The following is a 23,105-nucleotide window of genomic DNA, read 5'->3' on the forward strand; positions in this document are numbered from 1 at the left end:
TCTGTCACAGTTGACTGCCAAAATACATAATGAGTCCAAACCAAATCCTGCTAACAGAGAATTGCAATATGCATATTGTATATGTAGAATCAATCCTGACAACACTGCATGGTTCCCGGAGTCTGTAGATTGACAAGTAGGTGACCAAAAGAACGGATCAGTGTTCTATTTGTAGACCGGGTTAACAAATATTTATTCAACTAAACTTGTGAAATATACGTCATGGAAAATACTGTTGTTTTCATCCTGATTCTATTCCTGCGTGTTTCTAACAATAGAGTTCAAGCCATTCTAGAGTGTGAGAGTGTCAAAATCACGCATGTCATGACGTTTGACAATCGGCTGTTTTCGAGATGGTTGTTGTGGAAAAAATCATCACTGAACAGAATTGAATGTGCCACCTTCTGCCTCCAAGAGAAAACATGCGTTAGCTTTCAAATGAAGGAAGGAGAGTCAGTCTGTAAAGGCTATGCCGTCGCCTTCAACGGGGACTCCACAAGTGAATCAGCCCCGGGATATGTGTTGTATGAAACCGAGAAAGGTAATTAATGTGATCAAGTACCTGACCTTGTGTCAGCCTACCGTACATCACTGATATATGTTTGTACAGTGATTAAGATACATGGAATACTGAGTCTCGGCTAAAAACATAATGATTGGCTACTTACAGTCCGTTGTTGAGTACAATGGAAGCTGTCAAAACCGGCATCTGTCCAGTCAAGCAAATTGTCAACACCGGCATAAAACATCAGTCCTGATTGTGGCTTTTACATTTATCATCAGCCCCACAATCCGACATGTTGTCGTAACTGGATTAATTCTTTAGTCCCCATGAGTGCTGGTTTATACAGCTGCCACTGCACTTCTAACCCCATCAGTGATTCTGAAAAGATGCTAAGATGTGTAAACGTGGGACAGATATGAAAAAGTACACATAATTAAACCATCTTTCAGTATTACACTTCCAAGATTTTCCTTCGTTGTTATATATTAATTTAAAGGTGAGGATTATCCTTCAAAAGGAGAAGTAGGATTTTGGGGGGGGGGGGCCTCAATGCATCCTTACACTGGATGTCGAATTACAAATATATTGAGTCAAACTATAAACTTCACAAATTATAGCAAAAGGTCTTCGCGAACTGATGCTGTCCAGCATCAGAGGTTTTGGTTTGCTTGGAGCACAGATGCCAGACGTGAGTACAATGTGTCAAGCCCATTTCTTGCACCCCACGCCGTGAAATTGCAGTAATATTCCCAAACTCGAAGTGCACTCTGTCTCGTGCACTCACTAGCTTTCTGTCAACTCACTGGAGTTGAGACCCGTGAAGGTCCGGGGTAGAATAGGCCTTCAGCAACCCATGTTTGCCATAAAAGGCGACTATGCTTATCGTAAGAGACTACTAACGGGATGGGGTGGTCAGGCTCGCTGACTTGGTCATGTCATCGGTTCCCATTTGTGCAAATCGATGTTCATGTTGTTGGTCACTGGATTGTCTGGTCCAGACTCGGTTAATTACAAACCATCGCCATATAGCTGGAATATTGTACGGCGTAAAACTAAACTCACTCACTCACTGGAGTTGAAACGGAGATATTTATAAGCTTTGCCCTCATAACAACACGGGTTTTTGTTGTTGTTGTTGTTGTTGTTGTTGTTTTTTGCTATTTGGAAAAAGTAGATTCGCCAAAATCCGTGAAGCAAAGTAAAAGTTGTTGAAAACCATCAAAGAATTTAAAGCATTTAAATGATCTTCAAAACAGTACAAATAGATGCAAAGCACTTACAATGGAAGACGCGGGCGGTGGGGTATCCTTGTGGTTAAAGCGTTCTCTCGTCACGTCGAAGACCCGGATTCGATTCCCCACATGGGTACAATGTGTCCAACCCATTTTCTGGTGTCCCCTGCCGTGATGCTGTCGGAGTATTGCTAAAAGCGGCGTAAAACTAAACTCACTCACTCACTCACTACAATGGACGACAACACTAGAGTAGCAACAGATTAATGTCCACTTTGCAGCAACAGTACACACGGTTACAGAATATGCTTCAGTCGGATATTGAGGATAAATGCATGATCTTCACACAACCGCTTGTATGAGTCTACAGAGGTTTCTAAAATGTTTCATAAAATCCTGGTTTAATCCAACTGGTATGACGATTGTGGCAGGTTTGATGACACAATACTTTAGTCACCAATGATCTGACGTACGCATGTCAGGTGACGTTTAGTCCAGCATATTCCAAATATCGTCTGAATAGCACTTTCGCTTCCTTGATTAAATGCGTTTGCTAATGTGTCATTGAACATTCGGTTCCGTCCTAGATCATGCATGAGGCGGTAATGGGAGAAGTGAAACCTTCAAATATAGAATCCATCTAAAGAAACCACTCTCTGATTAATATACTCTTCACAAATTGTAGGGCAACTGTACTTTCAATGTACGATTCTCAAAATTTGGAGATGTATGGAACTGAATTAAAGTTGATTCAGTAATAATGGATGTTTTGAGAATGTATCACCACATGGATTTCATTCCAAGCTAAGCTGTTCGTGCAGTTATCCCCTTTGTTAGGTGACTGGAGTATGTTAGTATGACATGAAAACTTCAGGTTTACAATTTTCAGTCAGTAGTGTGTGATTTACCCCTGAAAACCCCCGACCATGAACAGATGCAAGAAAATTATCGGAAACAATGGTCTACAGTGATTTATTGGCCTGTCTGAAAAACGTCAAGATTCATAATGACACCCATGCACGTGTAGGAGGCTCCCAGGTTGTAATTATCAGTAACGTCAGTAATAGACTAATCAGAAAACGACTGTGGTCAAGCTTTCAAAACAAGTCTTTGGACGTTTAGTCAGTGTGTGAGTGAGTTTAGTTTAAAGCCAAACTATATTCCAGCATTATGGCGGCGGTCTGTAAATAATCGAGTCTGTACCAGTGATCAGCGACATGAGTATTGATCTGCGCAATTGGGAATCATGTGTCAACCAAGTCAGCGAGTCTGACCATCCGATCCCGTTAGTCGCCTTTTACAACAAACATATTCGCCTTTTATGGCAAGCATGGGTTGATGAAGGCTTATTCTGCCCCGTGACCTTCACGGGTATTAGGACGCCCGCGTTTAAGGTGACTAAGGGTTGTTCCTGACTGGTTCATGCATGTTATCGTGTCCTAATTGGACATGACGTCAGTCAGAGATTTGTCTGGTACAGAATACTTACGCGTCTTTACGTTTTTGTGACACTTCAAGTCAGTGAATGTAAATGGATGTTAATTAACAGATGTAATTCAACCGTTAATTCAGTACAAGATGTCAGAATAGGCGTGAGAACCAACGAATTTACCTTTTGTAATCACCGATACACACACAGACGCACGCACACATGCACACACATTGAACTCTCATCTAGACATTGTTCCAGACGTGCGAATATGTCATCTACTGATGTCCTTTGTTTTAGGGGCTTGTTCATTGTAATGTCTGTCCGGTAATATTTGTTTGTAGAAAAAAAACAATATTCCATCTTCTAACGATTTTGCTTTCAGTGACCTTGTTACAAAACATCAAATCCACTTTGCTTTATGAGACCGTTGTGCCCATGAAGCATAAAGTTGTGTGATAAAGCAGTGTCTATAATGAGTTCTTGTTCTCCTCAGTTGGTTATGTTGGGTTCATGAAGAACTTGTACTTATGTCATACTTGGTAACCTGTAGTATTATTAGTAATATTGATTCCTGCTTGTTAGCTATCAATGAAGACTTCGTTACCTGAAGTCTTCAGACGCTTTATGAAGTAAATGAATGTTTATACCCTACGCAGTGCAAATGGACTCTACGGTAATCTCAGTTTGAATTAGGAGATAAACATCATGTGTTGGCCAATTTCCGGGTGTTATTGAGTATTTGAAGCACGGGAATGCATTTGGAACCGACGGCGTCAGCCGGAGGTTTCAAATGAAATATTCCCGTGCTTCAAATACTCAATAACACCCGGAAATTGGCCAACACATGATGTTTATCGACATTGTAAACAAAAAAGTAAACCAAAGGGGGTTTACTGTCTGCACTGATTTACATCGAGTATGAGTACAGCAGTAAAGTGTCATCAGCTGCCCGTTTCAGCTGGTTCCCATGGTAGCATTTGGAGTTGCTCATTTGTGACGTCATTCTAACTTTACGTCACAATATGATTTGAATGGCGACACCACTGTTGATGACAAAACAAAACAATTGTTTACGTTTAAGTACGCAATGAATAGTCTTGCAGTTTCCGGGAATCTAATACCATTTGATCATGTTTTTCAACCAATCAGATTACAGAACACAGTGACTTTTGGTTTACAATGGTATTTTTCGTGTTGTTTTCAGCTCGAGGCTTTATTGGATCTTCGTGTCAGAACAACGCAGACTGTTACCTTCCTGACTCCGTCTGTGTCAACTCCGAGTGTATGTGTGACCCCGGACTGGCATTCTCACCTCAACAGAAGTCTTGTGTTCTAAGTATGCATGAGATAATTATTTTTTAATCTGTAAAACTCCAGTTTAAATACTGACCAGGGAATTTATGGAAGAAATGTGCTTTTAATGAATAAAACCATATGGGTCCTCTGAAATATCAAAAAGATTACGATATATCGGAAAATACTTCAAAAGATGCAAAAGATTCATCACTACGGCTATGTAACTCCGTATGGGTAATATGGAGTCAATGTTGTATTTGGGTTTAGCGTCTGTGTGTTCTTCGATAATTGCGAATGTACTACGTAACTACCAGTCCTTAAGCTCAAGTTAGTTTAAAGTGAAATACTTATAACTGCTTGTGCTATAAAACAACACTCACTTTTGCCAACATTTTGTAAATGCAACAAGTGCCAAAAGAACTAATCTTCTATTCTACCTCTGTGTCATGCAACAAATATTTGGTCTGATTTGTTTGCAGCTTGTACAGAGTACGGTCCTCATTTCACTACAATACCTGGCTACTATATAAGGCATAATAACATGCTTACCACCTACGGGGTGACTGAACAACAGTGCGTGAACCTCTGTGCCAACCAAACCAACTTTGTCTGCCGGGCAGCTGATCACGAAACCGATGTCGAGAGATGTGACCTCACTGACCAATCTCTCCTGACTGTTGACAAATCTGACTACATAATAGAAGTGGATCGTACAAGTATTCATTTTTCCAGAGATTGCAAAGCCTGATCCAACAAACTAGACTCGTCATTTTGGAATGTGCCTTTGTAGTCAACAGCAAGTCAGTTGTGACCTCCGCCATATAGCTGGATTATTGCTGATATTGCTGACTGTGGCGTTAGACAAAACTCACTCACTCAGTCACTCGCATTTGTACATTTGATGGGTTTGGCTTACTAAAGGGGAATTTTCATTTCTGGGTAATATTGTCTAGTAAATATACTGATACACTTTATGCAGTACTACTACTGGCTTGTAATACTTACTACTTTAATTCCATTGTGTTCTGAGATTACAATCGGATTCCCTGATCACATTACAATACAAAGCATTATTCTTGATGAGGTCAACAGTGTGGGACCCGAAAGTGCAACAAACAACTTAAGGGTTTTCTCTATACCATATGTCCGTAAATTACAACAGTAGTCATTTGAGGAGAGAATTCTATTGCCATCTTCTTCGTTACGTTTCGTAGTATAGTTACTCATATTTATGGAACTTTAGTTTCATTGATATCAACTTCATCGTCTTCTTCTTCACGACGTCAAAGAATATATAGCCCTGTAATGTTGTGTTCCTCATAATTGAAATAGTTGATCGCTGCAAAATGGCTAAAAGCGGTGTAAATTCATACTTTCTAACCCACTACTTGAAGACATCGTATTTCAATCAGTGAGTCAATACTCATCGCCCGACAGGTGAATACTAATTGCGTGACGAGTCATTCGAGGAGAGCTTCAGTCCAGCGATTACTTTGTCATCTTGGTTGGTTTAAACAATACATATGGAAGATTAAATAGAAATATTTCATAAAAGCAGACGTGCTAGACGGTCACACGATATCCACCTCAGTCGTCAGTAGTGTCTTTGCCTTTGTACTATGGCTTTCTATTTCTTTACAACAGACATCGTTCATCTTCTTCGGTGACGTTTAGTAAATGCAAACGTAAGTTCGTTGCCAGTATTTCTTACAATCACAGTGACTGAAAGGTTGGTGTAAACCCAACCAGGATTCATGCAGGTAACGAAAACACTGTCGGCCCCTAGCATGGTGGTCTGCCTTCAGTTATTGGCGACCTATAGCCGATTTTTATATTATTTTGTTTTACGTAAATAAAATATTTTCCCATTTACTACCTATTATTAGGCACCATCTGTGATATTCTGTGTGATTGGTGTTTTAGAGGTTGATGGATAATAGAAACGTATAATACTTTATGGATAACAGCTTCTTTATTTCTATGATGCGACGTTTCGGTATAGCTTTTTATGCCGTTTTCAAGATCACTCCATGAAGTATTATAGCTCTCTACCATCTGTGATATTCTGTGTGATTGGTGTTTTAGAAGTTGATGGATAATAGAAACGTATAATACTTTATGGATAACAGCTTCTTTATTTCTATGATGCGACGTTTCGGTATAGCTTTTTATGCCGTTTTCAAGCTCACTCCATGAAGTATTATAGCTCTCTACCATCTGTGATATTCTGTGTGATTGGTGTTTTAGAGGTTGATGGATAATAGAAACGTATAATACTTTATGGATAACAGCTTCTTTATTTCTATGATGCGACGTTTCGGTATAGCTTTTTATGCCGTTTTCAAGCTCACTCCATGAAGTATTATAGCTCTCTACCATCTGTGATATTCTGTGTGATTGGTGTTTTAGAAGTTGATGGATAATAGAAACGTATAATACTTTATGGATAACAGCTTCTTTATTTCTATGATGCGACGTTTCGGTATAGCTTTTTATGCCGTTTTCAAGCTCACTCCATGAAGTATTATAGCTCTCTACCATCTGTGATATTCTGTGTGATTGGTGTTTTAGAAGTTGATGGATAATAGAAACGTATAATACTTTATGGATAACAGCTTCTTTATTTCTATGATGCGACGTTTCGGTATAGCTTTTTATGCCGTTTTCAAGCTCACTCCATGAAGTATTATAGCTCTCTACCATCTGTGATATTCTGTGTGATTGGTGTTTTAGAAGTTGATGGATAATAGAAACGTATAATACTTTATGGATAACAGCTTCTTTATTTCTATGATGCGACGTTTCGGTATAGCTTTTTATGCCGTTTTCAAGCTCACTCCATGAAGTATTATAGCTCTCTACCATCTGTGATATTCTGTGTGATTGGTGTTTTAGAAGTTGATGGATAATAGAAACGTATAATACTTTATGGATAACAGCTTCTTTATTTCTATGATGCGACGTTTCGGTATAGCTTTTTATGCCGTTTTCAAGCTCACTCCATGAAGTATTATAGCTCTCTACCATCTGTGATATTCTGTGTGATTGGTGTTTTAGAGGTTGATGGATAATAGAAACGTATAATACTTTATGGATAACAGCTTCTTTATTTCTATGATGCGACGTTTCGGTATAGCTTTTTATGCCGTTTTCAAGCTCACTCCATGAAGTATTATAGCTCTCTACCATCTGTGATATTCTGTGTGATTGGTGTTTTAGAAGTTGATGGATAATAGAAACGTATAATACTTTATGGATAACAGCTTCTTTATTTCTATGATGCGACGTTTCGGTATAGCTTTTTATGCCGTTTTCAAGCTCACTCCATGAAGTATTATAGCTCTCTACCATCTGTGATATTCTGTGTGATTGGTGTTTTAGAAGTTGATGGATAATAGAAACGTATAATACTTTATGGATAACAGCTTCTTTATTTCTATGATGCGACGTTTCGGTATAGCTTTTTATGCCGTTTTCAAGATCACTCCATGAAGTATTATAGCTCTCTACCATCTGTGATATTCTGTGTGATTGGTGTTTTAGAGGTTGATGGATAATAGAAACGTATAATACTTTATGGATAACAGCTTCTTTATTTCTATGATGCGACGTTTCGGTATAGCTTTTTATGCCGTTTTCAAGATCACTCCATGAAGTATTATAGCTCTCTACCATCTGTGATATTCTAGATGTTGTACAGTACCTTGAGGAATGATTATTCAACAACGTGTATGTATTGTCTGTGTAATACCTTTTTCGTCACCATGTGGCTGAAATGTTAACTCACTCACTCACTCCAGAGGGACATATACGCACGAATAGTATATTTCCATAATGTATGTCTTAATTTACTGTTCCCCATCTTATGCAGATGAGTTTAAGCCAATTAGTACACTTTGTTTTATACTTGACATTGTATTTTGATGTATACATAACTTGTGATTTTCAATGATTCCATTTATGGCAGATATTGGTAGTGTTTTTTCAGTGACTATTTTAGCGAACGTCAGTACATTTAGGTGGGGGTAGCCTACTGGTAAAGCGCTCGCTGGTCACGCCGAAGACCATTTCTTTCTCTTTTCAATGAAGGACCAGTGTTACCTTGATCTATGAGTACGCTTTAATAAGAAACATATATGCACTCGTTACATCTATGTACAATTTAGGTAGTCATTAAATGATTCCTTTGTTTATGCATACATGTTGTTATGGATGTTTGTTGGGGTTTTTTTATGAATTCAATTCAGTTTTGATAATGTAATGTTATTTTGTCAGCATTGCGTTCTATGGTCACCTACTATGCATAATGTTGTTTCGTGGATTTGCCTCAGTTACGTTTAACATATGTGTCCTTACAATTACCAGTCGTTCGTAACTTCTCTATTGTGATCATTCTGGTAATTGTTCCCTGTACTTTCTTTAATTGTTGAGATTCGGCGGGGTAGCCTAGTGGTAGCAGCGTTGTTTTGTCACGTTCGATTGCCCACACATTTTTAAGGGTGAAACAATGTGTGTGCTTGCCTCTGGAATATTGCTAAAAGTTGCATGAAAAATGTTCGGTCATTTCTTGTTTGATTCTGTAGCGTTAGTGCCATAGAAAAACAGACACAACAAACAAGTGAACATAAATATTCTACTGTCCTACACAACAGGTGTGGTTAATGGTAAAGGACGGATGGAATTTCCAGAACATGTAAAAGACGCTCCATAAAGACCAGTTTGAGAAAAAACATTTTCTTTCGAGTGTATGTTCAGATTCCCCAACACCCTAGTTTATTGAGTACTATATGCATACACGCAAAGTTGAGGGTTTATTAGGAGATAAACATCAAGTGTTGGCCATTTTCCGGGTGTTATTGAGCATTTGAAGTACGGGAATGCATTTGGATCGACGGCGTCAACCGGAGGTTTCAAATGCAATATTCCCGTGCTTCAAATACTCAGTAACACCCGGAAAATGGCAAACACATGGTGTTTATCAACATGGTAAACAAAACAGTAATCCAAATGGTTTTACTATCTACACTCGGTTAGATCGAATACGGGTACAGCAGTGAAGTGTCATCAGCTGGCCGTTGCAGCTGGTTCCCATGGTAGCATCTGGAGTTGGTTATTTGTCCTGTTCTTTCAACTCTAACACAAATTATCAATACATAGCAGGTAGAAATGCCTCAAAGACATACTAACGACAGCATACAGGCCTAGCTGAATGTTAATCATGCAAATCTGATATAGCACTAGCCACGAATATGTGTCACTCTGCAAAACATAAGTAGATTGGCATCTTTTCTTTCTTATCTTCATTTGGTCAGCCCATGCAACTGAGAATGGAGATAATACATAATGAAATGTCGTCATGCTCAACTGTAAATGTTACTAATGAAAACATTAGACCAACGCAGTGAGTTTTTTTCAGAATTCATGTCATAAAAGTTCAGATGTTGTTCAACGAAGTACCATTAAAATATTGACACAGTTCACTATTTCTACGAGAAAGGGGTGCAAAGAGAAGGATATCTAGAGAACAGGATAAATCTGTTTTGACACAACAACATTGAACAATGTTATTAAAATTTTCTCCCAAGTGAAGTTACCCCTCGCTGATCCTGCCTATCTTTCCCCTAAATATACTTCTTTAAAGCAACGTTATTCATATGTGTATGTTACCATATGTATATCAGAACAGAAGCTGATACGCAGACGAACAGACACATTGATTAGTATGTACATGACGCAGCTGGGCTGCACAGCCATGGATGTCTATTTGTTGATCTTGTTGTAAGAGGTGACTAACGGGATCGGGTGATTAGTAAGGCTCGCTGATTTGTTCCTAGTTGCGCAGGTGGATGCTCATGTTGTTGATCACTGGATTGTCTGGTCCAGACTCGATTATTTACAGACCGCCGCCATATAGCTGGAATATTGCTGAGTGCGGCGTAAAACGAAACTCACTCACTCACTCCAAGTAGCACACACATTCACGAAAGCATAAAAGCCTTCCATATTCACAAAGGACAGTGCACTACAAAGAACAGTGTACGACAACTGATTGTTAACGTATTAAAACAAATTGTCACACACAGCATTGAAGATAGACAGACAGGCAAGCGGACAGACAGACAGACAGGCAGACAGGCAAGCAGGCAGACAGACAGACAGACAGAGCTGATCGTGTCTTTAAAGATGCCACTTGTTGGATAACTCGCTACACTACCTTCAGTAATATCAAAATACAATACTGAATCCAGAGGAGCTATAGACATATTCATTGATCCAGATGTCAAGTGCGGTTATATGAGTTTCAGCGCAGTCACGAATAAATGGAGGCACCAGTGACTACAAGTGAATCCCATATTTAGCCAAATGTCTCCAGCCAGTACACAGAAATCCCATGGATTTAAATTGTAACCCAGCAGTTTTTTACAGTTGTATTAACCACTGGAACAAATGTGTAAATGCTTGTCATTGCTGAGACGACATATAGCCGAAGTTACGAGGTGACATTCACGGCTCTGAACACTGTGTCGGAGTGACCTTTTACCTCATAAAGACTTTGTTTCATCTTTGACACGCTGTCGGCAGGAAGTGTCGGCAGGAAGTGGCCGTGTACCTACATCAAATAGGAACAATATCAGCAATTAAATCTAGCTTTCATAAACCAGTGGTTGATAGAGTGAGTTGATAAGGGTTCTAACTTCACTAAGGGCATATGTTTTATCCTTGACACCCTGTCGTCAAATTTATGACACAAGATGCATTCCTGCATTACAAGTGCAAGTGCTTAGACATCCACAAACAGGGTGTCTGTCTGTCTGCGTGGAGTTCAAACACGAAATGGCCGAAATGTCGACAAAATGGCCGAAAATGTTTCTTTACAGATGGTTTGGAGACTGCGGACACGTTGATGTAGTGCATACGAACTTTACAAACATGCGCTGGTATCATCCAACCACATGTGGCGCAAATATCATATGTATCCATGCATTACAGCAAACACTACCCCTCAGTCCTACCCCTTCAATCCTCACTTTAAAGTTTAATAAATACATTTCGAATTGTCTTAATGACTTATTCCGTAACACTAAAGTGGTAGAGCTCTCAAAATTTCCCAATGCAAGCACAATTACACATTCAAGTTAGTGCAATATACCCACTGGATTTAAGTCTAGATACAGTCATTTTTTTTTTGAAAATTGTTTTCAGATTACAAGCTGTGCTACCGAACCACACAAATTGCTCTGATTGAAGCCAGGCGGAGTTATGGCCCTTCCTTTGTGCTTCCCCCATACACTTCTCGTTGTGTTCTTTTGGGAACCTGTTGAAAACTCGGTTTCTGTCACCTATTTAAGATACTTTCATTTCAAATTTCAAACCTGTGGTTGATGGTGTGAGTGAGTGATATATTCTCGTAATGTATATTTTCAGTGTGAATTATGTCCTGTATGCAATGCGGGTGAGTGAGTGAGGATATGGTTATTTCTTGCCCACTGTGTATATCTGGAATAAATGTTTGACAATTTGCATTAACAATCGACATTTATTAAGATAAAAAAAGGCTGAATGAGGTTTCACTCCGCTTTCAGCAATATTCCAGCAATGTCACGGTGGGAGACACCATAAATAGACTTTAGACATTATACCTATGTGTGGAATCGAGACTGGGTTCTCGAACGCCTCTACTGTATGGTAGAAGTCCCTGCTGAAACTGCTAAACAATGAAACGTTGTTGATGAAATATTGTTGTTCTACTAATGGCGTGGTCCACAAATCATGGAAAGGTGGTATAATTGAATCAGTGCCAAAAACTCAGAGTTATGAAGTTAGGTATCATTAGGACATAGAGGATTATGAGTCGTCGTGTTTGTTTACTGTAATTTGTATCTAGGTGATTCATTTCTTTTAAATTACAGTAGCTCTCACTACATACATATACTCTTCAAAGAAATATCCACATAGCAGTGCAAACGGATCAAAGTATTGTTCCATGTTCAAGCGTAAGTATATCAATGCACTGCAAATAACAATGACAACCCACCAACAGATGGACTGACAGGTAGATACATTTGAACAGCCATCAATAAAGTCTGTCTGGCCAGCATGTGAAGGTTGAATGATTGAAGCTGTCGCCCATGTAGACCGTCTTCTTCTTCTTCTGTCTGTTCGTAATCACTATTACTTGTTCCGAAGTTACCTTCAATAAACATGGCATATATTGTCAAACTCTGTGCACTGCTTTATGCAAGCCTGATGTGTTATAGCAGTGTAAGGAGCCAGAACATATTCATTGACACAGATGGAAAGTGCATATAAACGAGTTTCACTGCAGTGACAGAAACACTGAATGGAGAAGACTGTTGCCGATTGTGCCAAATTTTCCCCATGCAACAGATTTAATTGTTACCAATTACTCTCGGTACCACTGTTTGGACCATTAGAACAAATGTGTAAACAGTATTTAACCGATTAGAATACTTATGGAGGAATTTACAGGGTTGCGCTCTCGGCTCTGGACACTGTGCCTGGATTAACTGGCATTCTTTGTACACAGACTAGTTATAACACCACGGAGAACTGTTATATAATCCATACAGCCAGTGGTTGATAGAGAGAGTAAGGGAGGAGGTGGGTCCCCTTAATAATCTGTCCTCAGTAAGTGATCTTTTATCAACATCAAGGAATAACAATATCGTGATCCTCCGCAATCAAGCCTTGCTTTGTCAAACCAGTGGTTGATATTGTGAGCGAGTGAAGAAATTGTCCGTTTGAAAAGGGATTTGTCTTCAGTTACAAACATGTCGTACATGCGTGGCCTTTGTCTTCGCCAAGGAGCAACAGTATCATGATCCTCTGCAATCAAATCTTACTTCGACAAACCAGTGGTTGATAGTGTAAGTGAGATGTTCAGTTATGAAGGGTTTTACTTTCAGTAAGATTGATGTTCACCCATGATGCATGATGTCAGTAAATGGTACTTTTATCAAAGTGTAATAATTTCGCCAAACCCAGTGGTTGATAGAGTGGGTGAGTGAGTGCCGTCTTCACTTCTTAGCGATTCTAAATTTAGTGAGGCTTATATTTTATCCTTGATGCCCTGTTGGAAGTATGTGGTCTTGTATCTCCCTCAAACTGATCTAACATCGGTAATTAAATCTGTGTTTGAGAAACCAGCGGTTGATAGTGTGAGCCAGTGAGTAGTTCCTTTAATAGGTGGTCTGTCTTAGATTTATTCCTTATATGCGATGCTTATGTAGATGATAGGCTGCGAGTCTAATGCCATCGAACACAAGAATGTAGACTCAGAAGAATGTTGTCTTCTGGTACAAGTGCTAGATGCATTCACCATGTAAAAAATTGTCCACTTAAACCTCTTGTGAATTAACAGTCATTAGTGTGCATGTTTGTGTATTCCTTTTTCTCCAGCTTTTCTATCATTGAGAATATATACTTGAGTAGAACCCCTTTCAGCCTCTTCCCTCAAAATATACAATAACAGTTAGTACTATAATTGCAGAGAACCATTACAACATGCAAATACCGATGTAAATACCATAGAGACGCTTCATTTTTGTTGAGTGAGGCGTTAGTAAAATATATTCAAAATACTCTTCATTGTCCACATGCAGACTCAGGAATGAGAGGAAACACTACAAGTCAGTTCGCACTGTGAAATTCGCCAAACCAGTGGTTGATAGAGTGACTGGCTTTCTACATAAAAAACCTTATACAAATCAGTTTTTTGATAGCAAGACTCAGCTTCTGTAAGCCAGTTGTTGATAGAATGACTCATCTTCTTTAAACCAATGGCTGACAGAATGACTGATCTTCACCACACCAGTGGTTGATAGAATGCCTGAGTTTCTACAAACAAGCAATTGATAAATTGAGTTTTGTTACAAACCATAATGTGTTCATAGGGAACAGACGCCCCAACCACAAAGCTCCATAGTATTAATAGTATTTAGAGGAAATCTGCCGCATACAGTTTATATTATAAACTGGTACTAACTGACAAGTGAGAATGAGAGCATAACATTGGAACAACATGTTTTACGGTGATTGTTATATTGTAAACATGTATTAATGTTTGAGGTGAATAAACCCGTAGCGCACTGGCTTGGAAGGCTGAATGGCGGTATTGCTACCAATGACGTCACACACTGTTGCACATTATTACATTGTTTCGTGGCAAGTGGATAATCTCTCTCCCTCCCTTTCTCTCCCTGTATGTCTTTCTCTCTCTCTCTCTCTCTCTCTCTCTCTCTCTCTCTCTCCAAATCAGTGGTGGTTGAGTGAGTTACTGACCTTCGTTAAACTAGTGGTTAATAGAATGAATGAAGTTCAAACTAGGTAGCAAATATCTTTAAAAGTAGAAAACTATTTGGGGCAGTACAATGTAGAAATGGGCTATATAGATCGTCATGAGCTGAAGACGTCTACAAACTCTATATTTCTGTATGCAGATTTTTCTTGTTGCCAGCAGATTCAAAAACAGAATCCACATTGTCAGATGCTTGTTTCATGGTATCAAGCATAGCTTAGGTAGTCGTTAACTTACTTCAAAGAAATGTGCAACTCATGATTCCAGAGATGCAGAGCACGTCTACCTACAGAGCTGTGATAAGCAGGAATAGGGAGGAGCCCATGAAATTGTAAAGGGCAACGTCCTTTGGATCCTGTTTAGCATTTGCATATTCAAAACATATAACCAAAACATCAAATATTTGAAAATCAGCAGCAGCTTCTGCTGACAACTACCTCACACATGCTGGTTTATGGACGTGGTTGCAGTTCCTGGAGTTTGTCATATTTGACTAACGAAACCTTGACGTATCGGTACAGGATACCAATATATGTCTGATGATCCACAATGACAAGCATAGTCACCCTTTACGGCAAGTCTGGGTTGCTGAAGGCCTGTTTTACCCCGGGACCTTCACGGGTCGAAAACTGGAACAATTTACTACATGAACGTATGACGATGAAATCAACCAACCAACAAGTCTAAGATGTCTGTATGACTTAAAGAAACGCTGACCATAATCAGTGACCAACTCAGTGAGTGTTTTGCGGAATTTATGTCCTAAAAGTTAAAACCTTGTTGAAAGCACTAACATTAACACACTGTCAAAGTTCATTATATTTACTAGGAAGGGGTGCAAAAAGAGGGATATCTAGAGGACAGGATAAATATATTCTGACATAAAAATATTCAATCATATTTTTTCATCCAAGTGATGTTACCCCACGCTGACCTTGACCTTGCCCATCTGGAAATATCTGACTGCTGTGGTCCTTATATTTTGTATAAACACATTGATTAAGATAACACAGATCATTAATCACGTTATTTGATAGTAAGGATGGTTGAAAGGACATCGCATAAGTCTGTATTAGCGGTTTTTGTCCTAAACAATAACCTTGTAAAAGACATGTGAGAAATGTGTGTTTCGTTTTGAGGTGAAAGATATTATATCTATATGAGCATACACAGTCACCCAGACAGCGCACGCACAAGCCCAACTGCCGACATACTCTGTAACAGAATCTTCAGTCCAGTCTTCAATAGAGTGAGTGAGTGGGTGGTTGTTTTCCCACCTTATGCCTACTGGTGGAATTGAGTTCAGAAGTAAAAGCATTAAAATATTTGTTTGCAGGAGTTTGTGGGCCGTTCAGGTAAATCCCTTGAGGTGGAACAACAAGCTGGCACTTATACTACTTTCACGACTTTGACAGGTGACAAACTTTAGACTGGAAATATTCAACTCACACATCATGTTCCAGTTTACGTGGAGAACATGGCTTTATACACGTATTTAATCCTTGTAACCGTCCTATATAAATAACTCTCCGTGAAGCCAAGCGGTGTTATACCCCTTGCATTGAGCTTCCGCATACACCTTGCTGTCTTCTTTTGGAAACGTGTTAGATACTGTGAGAGAGTTAGTTATTTGTTCGTTTAATAAGGAGTCGGTCGTCAGTATGATTTATGTCTTTTTCGCGATGAGGGTGAGTGAGTATGGTTTTACGCCGCGTTTAGCAGTATCTCGGCTGGAGACTCCGAAAATGGAGACATTGTGCCCATGTGGCGAATCGAACCCGGGTCTTCGGCCTGACAAGCGAACACTTTAACCACCAGGCTACCCCTACAGCTCCAGATGACAAAGATCGTTAATCAGGAAATTTGATTATCAGTACGGTTGAAAATTCATGTATTAGCGGCGTTCTTACTGAATATACTTCCTTACAGCAACGTTGTTCATATGTGTATGTCACGTGTGTATTAGAACAGAAACTGATGCTCACATCAACACACATGTGCAAAAAGCTGAAGTGCACGATTATGGATGTGTATTTTAAACCTTGTACAAAACTTACAGTACATTACAGTACAGTGTGTAAGCAGGTATCTGACCTTCTTATAAGATGACCCGCACGTACATGTGGAATATACATCATAATATTATGAATACGAGTTTCAGTATCGAAGAAAATATGTAAATTTCAATATGACCCGTTCGTGCAAGAGAACGATAACCATGTAAAAGACATGTCAATAAGGTGTGCTTCGTTTTGAGTTGAACGATATTATATCTATATGAACATACACAGTCACCTGGACAACAGACGATCAACTAAGTCACAAACCTAATTGTCGACATACCTTTGTTGGAGTCCCAACATCACACACACGCCTGCAGTTGGACGATGAATGCTGTTCAAACAAAAGGGGACGTTTTCATTCTTCAGTGGGGTCCCACGGCGAGAGTAAGGACTGCCTAGTGTTTAAACAACTAGCTATGCTGCCACTGAGCGAGTGAGTGAGTGAGCGAGCGAGCAAGTGAGTGAGTGAGTGACTGCTGCTTCTTTCTGTAACAGAAAGGTGCACAAATAATCCAAGGCCGAGTGAGTGAGTGTCATTGTCAACCTGGCCAGCCATGCTATTCGGAGTGCTCCGCTCAACTTGAGAGGATGGGCACTGTGCTTGTCATAGATTTTAATAGCAGATTTGGTCTCTGTTAGATGTGTTAATGTCTATATCGTTACACTATTCAATTAAATTATAAATTCATTGGAATTTGAATGAAAGGAAACAAATATACTGAGAGTGACTTTTCAACCGTCGAAGACCAAAATCGTAGCATTTCAAGACAGAATGGGTCAACTTCCGACGCCGGGCACTGTGCTTGTCATAGATATTCACAGCAGATTTGATCTCTGTTTCATGTGTTAATGTCTATATTGCTACACTATTCAAACAAATTTTAAATTTATTGGAATTTGAATGAAAGAAGCAAAGGTACTGAGAGTAACTTGTCAACCGTCGAAGACCAAAATCGTAGCATTTCAAGACAGAATGGGTCAACTTGAGAGGATGGGCACTGTGCTTGTCATAGATTTTCATACCTGAATTCATTCAGTTTGCATACTTTAGTGTATATATTGCTACACTATGCAAAAAAATTATGAATTTATTCGAATTTGAATGAAAGGAAGCAAATATATTGAGAGTAACTTTTCAACCGTCGAAGACCAAAATCGTAGCATTTGAGGACAGAATGGGTCAACTTGAGACGATGGGCACTGTGCTTGTCATAGATTTTCATACCTGAATTCATTCAGTTTGGATACTTTACTGTCCATATTGCTACACTATGCAAAAAAAATTATGAATTTATTCGAATTTGAATGAAAGGAAGCAAATATACTTAGAGTGACTTTTCAACTGTCGAAGACCAAAATCGTAGCATTTGACGACAGAATGGGTCAACTTGAGAGGATGGGCACTGTGCTTGTCATAGATTTTCATACCTGAATTCATTCAGTTTGCATACTTTTCTGTCCATATTGCTACACTATGCAAAAAAATTATGAATTTATTCGAATTTGAATGCAAGGAAGCAAACATACTGAGAGTCACTTTTCAACCGTCGAAGACCAAAATCGTCGCATTTCAAGACAGAATAGTTCAAACAGCGAGGCTGGGCACTGTGCTTGTCATAGATATTCATAGCAGAATTCATTGAATTTAGATAGTTTACTGTCTATATTGCTACACTATGCAAATACATAATGAATATATTCGAATTTGAATGAAAGGAAGCAAATATACTGAGGGTGACTTTTTGCCCATCGAAGACCAAAATCGTAGCATTTTTACACAGGAATGGGTCAACTTGAGAGGCTGGGCACTATGCTTGTGATAGATATTCAAAACAGAATTCATCGAATTTAAATGGTTTACTGTCTATATTGCTACACTAAGCAAAAAAATTATGAATTTATTCGAATTTGAATGAAAGGAAGCAAATATACTGAGAGTGACTTTTTGCCCATCGAAGACCAAAATCGTAGCATTTTTACACACGTATGGGTCAACTTGAGAGGCTGGGCACTGTGCTTGTGATAGATATTCATAACAGAATTCATCGAATTTAAATGGTTTACTGTCTATATTGTTACATTAAGCGAAAAAAAACTATGAATTTATTCGAATTTGAATGAAAGGAAGCAAATATACTGAGAGTGACATATTGCCCATCGAGGACCAAAATCGTCGCATTTCAAGACAGAATAGGTTAACTTGCGAGGCCGGGCACTGTGCTTGTCATAGATATACATAACAGAAGTCATTGAATTTAGATAGTTTACTGTCTACATTGCTACACCATGCAAACAAACTATGAATGTATTGGAATTTGAATGAAAGGAAGCAAATATACTGAGAGTGACTTTTCAACCGTCGAAGACCAAAATCGTAGCATTTCAAGACAGAATGGGTCAACTTGAGAGGCTGGGCACTGTGCTTGTCATAGGTTTTCATACCAGATTTGATCTATATTAGATGTGTTAATGTCTATATTGCTACACTATCCAACTAAATGATAAATTATTTGCAATTTTAATGAAAGGACGCAAAAATACTGAGAGTGACTCGTCAATCATCGAGGACCAAAATCGTCGCATTTCAAGACAGAATACGTTAACTTCCGAGGCTGGGCACTGTGCTTGTCATAGATGTACATAACAGAAGTCATTGAATTTAGATAGTTTACTGTCTATACTGCTACACTACGCAAAACAATTATGAATTTATTCGAATTTGAATGAAAGGAAGCAAATATACTGAGAGTGACTTTTCAAAAGGTGAAGACGAAAATCGTAGCATTTTTAGACAGAGTCGGTCAACTTCCGAGGCTGGGCACTGTGCTTGTCATAGATATTCATAACAGAATTGATTGATTCTATACAGTTTACTGTCCATATTGCTACACTATGCAAAACAATTATGAATTTATTCGAATTTGAATGAAAGGAAGCAAATATACTGAGAGTGACCTTTCAACCGTCGAAGACCAAAATCGTAGCATTTCAAGACAGAATGGGTCAACTTGAGAGGCTGGGCACTGTGCTTGTCATAGGTTTTCATACCAGATTTGATCTATATTAGATGTGTTAATGTCTATATTGCTACACTACCCAACTAAATGATAAATTTAGTGCAACTTTAATGAAAGGAAGCAAAAATACTAAGAGTGACTCTTCAATCATCGAGGACCAAAATCGTCGCATTTCAAGACAGAATAGGTTAACTTCCGAGGCTGGGCACTGTGCTTGTGATAGATATTCAAAACAGAATTCATCGAATTTAAATGGTTTACTGTCTATATTGTTACATTAAGCAAAAAAATTATGAATTTATTCGAATTTGAATGAAAGGAAGCAAATATACTGAGAGTGACTTTTTGCCCATCGAAGACCAAAATCGTAGCATTTCAAGACAGAATGGGTCAACTTGAGAGGCTGGGCACTGTGCTTGTCATAGGTTTTCATACCAGATTTGATCTATATTAGATGTGTTAATGTCTATATTGCTACACTATCCAACTAAATGATAAATTTAGTGCAATTTTAATGAAAGAAAGCAAAAATACTGAGAGTGACTCTTCAATCATCGAGGACCAAAATCGTCGCATTTCAAGACAGAATAGGTTAACTTGCGAGGCTGGGCACTGTGCTTGTCATAGATATACATAACAGAAGTCATTGAATTTAGATAGTCTACTGTCTATATTGCTACACTATGCAAAACAATTATGAGTTTATTCGAATGTGAATGAAAGGAAGCAAATATACTGAGAGTGACTTTTTAAAAGGCGAAGACGAAAATCGTAGCATTTTTAGACAGAATAGGTCAACTTGACAGGCTGGGCACTGTGCTTGTGATAGATATTCATAACAGAATTCATCGGATTTAAATGGTTTACTGTCTATATTGCTACACTAAGCAAACAAAAATATGAATTTATTCGAATTTGAATGAAAGGAAGCAAATATACTGAGAGTGACTTTTTGCCCATCGAAGACCAAAATCGTAGCATTTTTACACAGGAATGGGTCAACTTGAGAGGCTGGGCACTATGCTTGTCATAGATATTCATAACAGAATTCATCGAATTTAAATGGTTTACTGTCTATATTGCTACACTAAGCAAAAAAATTATGAATTTATTCGAATTTGAATGAAAGGAAGCAAATATACTGAGAGTGACTTTTTGCCCATCGAAGACCAAAATCGTAGCATTTTTACACACGTATGGGTCAACTTGAGAGGCTGGGCACTGTGCTTGTGATAGATATTCATAACAGAATTCATCGAATTTAAATGGTTTACTGTCTATATTGTTACATTAAGCGAAAAAAACTATGAATTTATTCGAATTTGAATGAAAGGAAGCAAATATACTGAGAGTGACATATTGCCCATCGAGGACCAAAATCGTCGCATTTCAAGACAGAATAGGTTAACTTGCGAGGCCGGGCACTGTGCTTGTCATAGATATACATAACAGAAGTCATTGAATTTAGATAGTTTACTGTCTACATTGCTACACCATGCAAACAAACTATGAATGTATTGGAATTTGAATGAAAGGAAGCAAATATACTGAGAGTGACCTTTCAACCGTCGAAGACCAAAATCGTAGCATTTCAAGACAGAATGGGTCAACTTGAGAGGCTGGGCACTGTGCTTGTCATAGGTTTTCATACCAGATTTGATCTATATTAGATGTGTTAATGTCTATATTGCTACACTATCCAACTAAATGATAAATTATTTGCAATTTTAATGAAAGGACGCAAAAATACTGAGAGTGACTCGTCAACCATCGAGGACCAAAATCGTCGCATTTCAAGACAGAATACGTTAACTTCCGAGCTGGGCACTGTGCTTGTCATAGATGTACATAACAGAAGTCATTGAAATTAGATAGTTTACTGTCTATACTGCTACACTACGCAAAACAATTATGAATTTATTCGAATTTGAATGAAAGGAAGCAAATATACTGAGAGTGACTTTTCAAACGTCGAAGACCAAAATCGTAGCATTTCAAGACAGAATAGTTCAAACAGCGAGGCTGGGCACTGTGCTTGTCATAGATATTCATAGCAGAATTCATTGAATTTAGATAGTTTACTGTCCATATTGCTACACTATGCAAAACAATTATGAATTTATTCGAATTTGAATGAAAGGAAGCAAATATACTGAGAGTGACCTTTCAACCGTCGAAGACCAAAATCGTCGCATTTCAAGACAGAATGGGTCAACTTGAGAGGCTGGGCACTGTGCTTGTCATAGGTTTTCATACCAGATTTGATCTATATTAGATGTGTTAATGTCTATATTGCTACACTATCCAACTAAATGATAAATTTTTTGCAATTTTAATGAAAGGACGCAAAAATACTGAGAGTGACTCGTCAACCATCGAGGACCAAAATCGTCGCATTTCAAGACAGAATAGGTTAACTTCCGAGGCTGGGCACTGTGCTTGTCATAGATGTACATAACAGAAGTCATTGAATTTAGATAGTTTACTGTCTATATTGCTACACTATGCAAAACAATTATGAATTTATTCGAATTTGAATGAAAGGAAGCAAATATACTGAGAGTGACTTTTCAAAAGGCGAAGACGAAAATCGTAGCATTTTTAGACAGAGTCGGTCAACTTCCGAGGCTGGGCACTGTGCTTGTCATAGATATTCATAACAGAATTGATTGATTCTATACAGTTTACTGTCCATATTGCTACACTATGCAAAACAATTATGAATTTATTCGAATTTGAATGAAAGGAAGCAAATATACTGAGAGTGACCTTTCAACCGTCGAAGACCAAAATCGTAGCATTTCAAGACAGAATGGGTCAACTTGAGAGGCTGGGCACTGTGCTTGTCATAGGTTTTCATACCAGATTTGATCTATATTAGATGTGTTAATGTCTATATTGCTACACTATCCAACTAAATGATAAATTTAGTGCAATTTTAATGAAAGGAAGCAAAAATACTGAGAGTGACTCTTCAATCATCGAGGACCAAAATCGTCGCATTTCAAGACAGAATAGGTTAACTTCCGAGGCTGGGCACTGTGCTTGTCATAGATATACATAACAGAAGTCATTGAATTTAGATAGTTTACTGTCTATATTGCTACACTATGCAAAACAATTATGAATTTATTCGAATGTGAATGAAAGGAAGCAAATATACTGAGAGTGACTTTTCAAAGGGCGAAGACGAAAATCGTAGCATTTTTAGACAGAATAGGTCAACTTGACAGGCTGGGCAC

At 38.5% G+C, this 23,105-nt stretch overlaps 1 protein-coding gene and 1 pseudogene across 1 annotated transcript; one reads left to right on the forward strand and one right to left on the reverse strand.

Moving 5' to 3' along the window:
- Window positions 1-23,105, reverse strand: part of LOC137280851 (uncharacterized) — a 539,924-nt pseudogene that overhangs the window by 318,324 nt on the left and 198,495 nt on the right.
- On the forward strand, window positions 223-5,278 carry LOC137282728 (uncharacterized). Its single transcript, XM_067814514.1, has 3 exons — window positions 223-541; window positions 4,374-4,505; window positions 4,945-5,278. The coding sequence occupies exons 1-3, from the start codon at window positions 223-225 to the stop codon at window positions 5,211-5,213; spliced, it is 720 nt and encodes a 239-aa protein (XP_067670615.1). The 3' UTR covers window positions 5,214-5,278.

This window comes from Haliotis asinina, chromosome 4 (assembly GCF_037392515.1).
Source record: "Haliotis asinina isolate JCU_RB_2024 chromosome 4, JCU_Hal_asi_v2, whole genome shotgun sequence".
Classification (NCBI taxonomy): Eukaryota; Metazoa; Mollusca; class Gastropoda; order Lepetellida; family Haliotidae; genus Haliotis; species Haliotis asinina.